This window comes from Morone saxatilis, unplaced genomic scaffold, assembly GCF_004916995.1.
Source record: "Morone saxatilis isolate NCDOM2014 unplaced genomic scaffold, NCSU_SB_2.0 Contig15, whole genome shotgun sequence".
NCBI classification, from domain to species: domain Eukaryota; kingdom Metazoa; phylum Chordata; class Actinopteri; family Moronidae; genus Morone; species Morone saxatilis.
In genome coordinates, this window is record NW_023339707.1 from 14,614,363 (window position 1) to 14,620,507 (window position 6,145).

At 43.8% G+C, this 6,145-nt stretch overlaps 1 protein-coding gene across 1 annotated transcript in view; it reads left to right on the forward strand.

Moving 5' to 3' along the window:
• The window catches only part of tktb (transketolase b), a 7,466-nt gene that overhangs the window by 585 nt on the left and 736 nt on the right, over positions 1–6,145 (forward strand). The window contains exons 2-14 of the mRNA XM_035657197.1: positions 1,688–1,805; positions 1,914–2,027; positions 2,162–2,259; positions 2,875–3,066; positions 3,484–3,611; positions 3,716–3,912; positions 4,077–4,241; positions 4,507–4,663; positions 4,751–4,881; positions 4,968–5,051; positions 5,137–5,233; positions 5,419–5,538; positions 5,849–6,145. Coding sequence (XP_035513090.1) covers positions 1,688–1,805; positions 1,914–2,027; positions 2,162–2,259; positions 2,875–3,066; positions 3,484–3,611; positions 3,716–3,912; positions 4,077–4,241; positions 4,507–4,663; positions 4,751–4,881; positions 4,968–5,051; positions 5,137–5,233; positions 5,419–5,538; positions 5,849–6,021 — 1,774 coding nt within the window. The 3' untranslated portion in view covers positions 6,022–6,145. The remainder of the gene's footprint in view (positions 1–1,687; positions 1,806–1,913; positions 2,028–2,161; positions 2,260–2,874; positions 3,067–3,483; positions 3,612–3,715; positions 3,913–4,076; positions 4,242–4,506; positions 4,664–4,750; positions 4,882–4,967; positions 5,052–5,136; positions 5,234–5,418; positions 5,539–5,848) is intronic.

Sequence of the window (6,145 nt, forward strand, 5' to 3'; positions counted from 1 at the left end):
CACGAACGTTACATGAACGTTACAAGTTGCTTTGTGAATCTAGTGTAACAGTTCCTGGGATTAGCATAAGATAACTGTGTGTGTGTGTGTGTTTGAGACGTTGACATGAATGAAAACAAACGGCAGTTGTATGTAACGTTAACTTTAGTTGGTTGCTACAGTCAGTGCAGGTTAGCTGGTGATTCATACTGTATGATAACTCTGTGACTACGTTAGTAAAGTCGCTTGGTGAAACTTAATTAGCACCGAGCTGCTTGTTGCTAGCCAACGAGAAGAAATCACATGATCACGCCAGAAGATGAATCTCGTGGCTCCGATTTTAAAGTCGCAGCTGCATCTTAAAATGTACACAATGTTAGTCACACCAGTTGAGAGATGATCTCAGGAAGAAAAAAATAAATCTGTGTCAAGTGAGGTAGCCATCAAAAGGGCGGCATTGCTTCATCCTAACTGCCAGGAGCAACCTGACGTCTTCCTCTTCACTGGAGGAAATGTCACCTGTTTTATTGACGCCATGTCCAAGCGGGAAATGGTTTACACAGTTTCCTCCTTGACAGGTTATAGTTTATGTGATCTAGAGATTATTCTTGCTGCCATTCCTTCCCCCCCCCTTCCTTGTCTTCCAGAATCTGAACCAGAACAGTGTGGGGAAATAAGCACATGTTTGTTAAATACGGACTCAAATGCTACAACATTTGAACTAGTTTTATATGTGTTATCTGTCAATCACCTGGCTAGAATCTTGCATTCAGACTGTCTACATAGTTAGAAACAAACTTTCATTGTATTTGAAATGCATCCTCCCAGAAAATCCGGTTTTATGTAATCTCAGCCGTGAGGCAACTGCAACCTCCCAAAATAAAGGTTTGTTTTCAAACCCGTTTGTCACTTCCTTGTGTCAACGGACGAGGAAGTGGATGGGTTCTGTCCTGAAAGCCCGTAGCGATCAGGCGTCTGATGTTCTGATACTCCCGCCTCCTCTTAACAAAGGGTGTCTTTGAGTTTTGACACCCTGCTCTCAACACACGTTGTTCCTCATTATTGATGAATATGGAACATTACACTTGAGCATCTGATTGCATTGTTATGGCTTTCATGAATTTACTACAGTTTATTTCTCAGCAGGTTATCGCTCAGCAAAAGGATAATGGGTAAACAAGGCACTAGGTTTTTTGTTTGTTTTATAAATAACAGTGACCATGATGTGTGTTTGAATAAGATAACTGTGTGTTTCTGGCATGGTTTTAAATGATGCCATTTGTAATTTAACCCACATAGGGAAGCTGAGATGCTGTTGAGTAATGTGGGATTTCTAAACATGTCTATTACAATACTTGGACCAATATGCAGCAACTAACAGTTTCACAAGTTTGCTTATTGTTTTTAGTTTTGTTTTTTTTAGGTTTTCTCAAGTGTGGTAACATAACTGATGTGGTCATGTTGCAGATTAACAATCTACTGATTAGTGATATTCCTAATCCCAAAAGATAGGACAGATTCGTCCCTTGGAATGGCTCTCCTGGAATGACTGATACATCAGTGGTTTTATTTTCAAACTAAAACAAAATGCAAGGATTCCCGAATGTAGAAACACATGCATGTATGTGCACGGTGTGTGAATGTATTTTATTTTTTAAATAATGGCGTCTCTACTGTGAATTAAGTTTTCTTTTTTCTCTCTCCTCAGTCACCCCACATCATGCTGCAGCGCTGCAGAGCTCATGTCCGTGCTCTTCTTCAACACCATGCGTTACAAAGCAGATGACCCTCGCAACCAGTGTAACGACCGCTTTGTGCTCTCAAAGGTTGGCATTTCTTTGTTTATGAGATGTGTAGATAGTCTTTAGTTGGCCAGGGCACTTGAGATTTGACAACGCTGTTGTCTATAAAGATTTTCTCCCGCCTGTCTCTAGGGCCATGCTGCACCTATCCTGTATGCGGCCTGGGCAGAAGCAGGTTTTGTGAAGGAGTCTGATCTGCTCAACCTGCGCAAGATTGACTGTGAACTGGAGGGCCACCCCACACCAGTAAGTCAAAAATCCAGAGATCCTTTCTGGTGTTGCTGCTTCCCTGGAGAACAGACAGAATATGATGTACATGTCACTTTTTAAATCTAGTATGTATTTTTGTTAATCCCCCCCCCCCTTATCCTATCCACCAGAAACTGGAATTTGTTGATGTGGCTACAGGATCTCTGGGTCAGGGTCTCGGTGCTGCCTGTGGGATGGCCTACACTGGCAAACACTTTGACAAATCCAGGTATGTTTACAAAAACTGTGGATTCATTATCGCTTTTTAAAACTGGTATATAATCTGGAACATTTTTGTACAGTTTTCCAGTTTCCTTTTTGAAAGCAGGGGTCTCTATTCAAAACAGTGTTTTAATAATTGTGTAATGTCTTGACCTGTTGGCAGAGAGCTACTTTCTTTTAATGTAGAGCCTGATGCACCATAATGTGTCTGATGGCTAAATCTGGAGTGGTGTAGTTGTAATTGATTTAAATTACTGCAGGCTCCAGCCAGGGAGTGAGGTCAAAAGGTGTTTGCATTGCTGCAACAGAGTACTACTCAAGATAGTGGAAGTATTACTGAATGATTCATGGAATATTGAATATTCATGTCCAATAATTCTGTTGATTCTAAGGAGTCCTCCAGGAATTTAAGGTAGTTTATAGCTCACATCGTCATGTGTATTGGGGCACTTCTTGTATTAACGGGTATAAACTTTACAAATTAAAATCTCTTTGAATCTTTATTGTTTTCCAACTCTAATATATAAGTTTAAAGACATAATGAATCATTGCTTCCAGTAAAGTATCATGTCTTGTCAGTATAAGGAATCCGGTCTTATGATCTGACCTTTTTGTGTTGTAGCTACCGTGTATACTGCATGATGGGTGATGGAGAATGTTCAGAGGGCTCAGTGTGGGAGGCCATGGCCTTTGCCTCCTACTACCAGCTGGACAACTTGGTGGCTATCATGGATGTGAATCGGCTCGGTCAGAGTGAGGCGGCACCCCTGAAGCACGACATGGAGACCTACCGCAAGCGCTGTGAAGGCTTTGGGTCAGTACATAACGTCGACTTTCCGTTCCTCCACTTCTCCACCGTCTATCCTAGTAAACACTTTGATCTAATGGTAACCCTTTTTTTTTTTTTTTTTTTTTTTTTTTAATGTATTTGTCTAATCAAGGCCAACCTATCGTTTCAAAAGCTGTTTCTATGGGGTGTAATATTGTCTTATCTTACTTAAACTTCTTGGGTTGAAATTTCATTTGGCCATTTCTCAGGCATCTCTTTCACGTGCTTTCTGGATTTTTCTCTATCCTCCTGCAGCCTTTTGACCCTTCTACTGCTGCTCCCATCACCCAATTAATAAGTCTGATGCCTGATATGTTAACAAGTTAATACGTCCCATGTTTTGGGTTAATATTTGTTGTACTGTGTGACATGCTGTTAAATGCTGAGCTGTGTCTTGTGTAGGTGGAACACGTACGTTGTGGATGGACATGATGTGGAGGAGCTGTGCAAAGCTTTCTGGCAGGCTAAGCAGGTCAAGGGCAAACCCACTTGCATTGTTGCGAAGACATTCAAGGGCAAAGGCCTCAAAAGTAAGTGCGGTTTTTCAAATGGTGAATATTTGTATATTTACTGAACTGTTTTATTCTTCTGTCCTGTGAGTTTGATTGATAGCTTTTCATTCCTTGTCCTGTAGATATTGAGGATCTGGATAACTGGCATGGAAAGCCCATCCCCAAGGACAGGGTGGATGAGCTCCTGAAGGACCTACAGGCTCAGATCCAGGTCCCCAACAAGAGCCTGTGCCCTGAGTTGCCTGAAGATGACACAGCTCCTGCAGACCTCAGCCCTATCACCCTGCCTTCACCCCCAGCATACAAAATTGGAGAAAAGGTACCCTTTTCCTTTTTAGGGACGCTTGAAGCATGTTTTAGCATAAGTCTTGTTTGCTTAGTGGGTGGTTGCCTCTCCTCATACTGATATCAGCACTTTAAGATGTCTTTATCTACCTTGTTCAACTGTCTTTACTTACACTCTTTTCCTTTTTGCCCTGTCAGATGGCAACAAGGCGTGCATATGGTGTGGCACTGGCCAAGCTGGGCCAGTCAAGCAAGAGAGTGGTGGCCCTGGATGGAGACACCAAAAACTCCACCTTCTCAGAGACCTTCAAGAAGGCCTTCCCTGAACGCTACATTGAGTGCTTCATCGCTGAACAGAACATGGTGCGTAATATTTCTTTATTTAAAAGCTGTAGCCTCTTTTTGAAGTTAAGTTACAAAAGTCAGACAGGATTAACTCCAAGTTATGAAAGAGGGATGAACTCTATACTCATAATCTGCTCCACATTGGTCTAATCTGTTACTATTCATTCTCTAGCATGGTAATCCCAGCCTCTGACTGCTGCATGTCACTTGTGAGCAGATTACGGTCACCTCCACTGTCATGAAGACTAACCCATATTTCTGATGTCTTGGCTTGCTGCTGCAGGTAGGAGTAGCCATTGGCTGTGCCACCCGTGACCGCACGGTTTCGTTTGCCAGCACGTTTGCGGCCTTCTTCTCCAGAGCTTATGACCAGATCCGCATGGGCGCCATCTCCCAGTCAAACGTCAACCTGGTGGGGTCCCACTGCGGAATCTCCATCGGTAAGCTCTCTGCTGAAGCGTCACTCTTTCCCTAAAGGGCAGATTAAGTGCACCCCTATTCCCTGACTGATCTGACTTTGCCTTCAGGTGAGGACGGCCCTTCCCAGATGGCCCTAGAGGACTTGGCCATGTTCCGCGCTATCCCAACATGCACTGTGTTTTACCCCAGTGAAGCAGTGTCCACAGAGAGAGCTATTGAGCTAGCGGCCAACACAAAGGTTGGTAGGCCACATTGTGGTAGTTTGTGCAGCAAGTTGTCATCCCAGCGATGGGGGAGTAACACTCTGAACTCCTCTGTTCTCAGGGTATCTGTTTCATCCGTACCAGCAGACCAGAGACTGCAGTCCTCTACTCTCCAGATGAGAAGTTTGAAGTGGGCGTAGCCAAGGTAAATTGGCATTGCCATGACTATAAACCTACTAATCTTGTGTACCAGGAAAAATTGATCAATAGATAAATGTCTCCTTCACCAGGTGGTTCGCCAGTCTGACAAAGATCATGTGACTGTGGTTGGAGCTGGTATTACTCTGCATGAGGCCCTTGCTGCTGCTGATATTTTGGCCAGTGAAGGTAAGCTCACATTGCCCTCTAGTGGATCGATGTAAGTATTGAGGCCTACATTTTGTAGCCACCATCCACAACTTTTTTTTTTTTTTGTATTTCAAGGGAGAATTATTGAGTCTTTAGTTGCTCAGTTTGTTAGTATGGCCTCATGAACATTTCCAAATGACTAATTTCCTAATTAATTCCTATAGGGAAGAACATCCGTGTGATTGACCCGTTCACCATCAAGCCCCTGGACGCCTCTACCATTCTGGCCAGTGCCAGAGCCACAGGGGGAAAGATCATCACTGTAGAGGACCACTACAAGGAGGGTGGGTTGTTTTCTCTTTTTGTGCTTGTGTGTGCCGGTTATGTGCTAGAGAGGTTTGAGAGTTGCCAGACTTTGATTCTTCTGAAAAAATACACCAGAGACCATAATTGTATAAACACTTCAGTACTATAGGTTGACCACCAGTAGTGAGATTTTAAGTGTGATTTTTCTCAATCTGCAAGGGTCCAATAAGAGGCCATCTCATGTCATTTCCTGGTGTTTCAAACTGACTGGTTCCTGCTTTGTGGATGTGCTAACAAAAGAGCTTGAACTGATGCATTGTTGGCCTCTGGTCTGTCTCTTCTGTCTAGGTGGTCTCGGTGAAGCAGTGCTGTCAGCAGTGGGCGAGGAGCCCGGCATTGTTGTGACGCGGCTTGCAGTGAGCGGTGTTCCCCGAAGCGGAAAGCCCCAAGAGCTGCTCGACATTTTCGGCATCAGTGCCAAGCACATTGCCAACGCTGTGCGTCAGACCTTTGCAAACTAAGCTGCCCTGCTGCATCACAACTCAACTTTCTGCCCCACCTGCAGCTACCTGGCACGACCACACAAAGACCTGTGAACTTCTGTGCTCAAGTGCCATCTTGTGGCTTTGACTCGAGTGTAGTGTA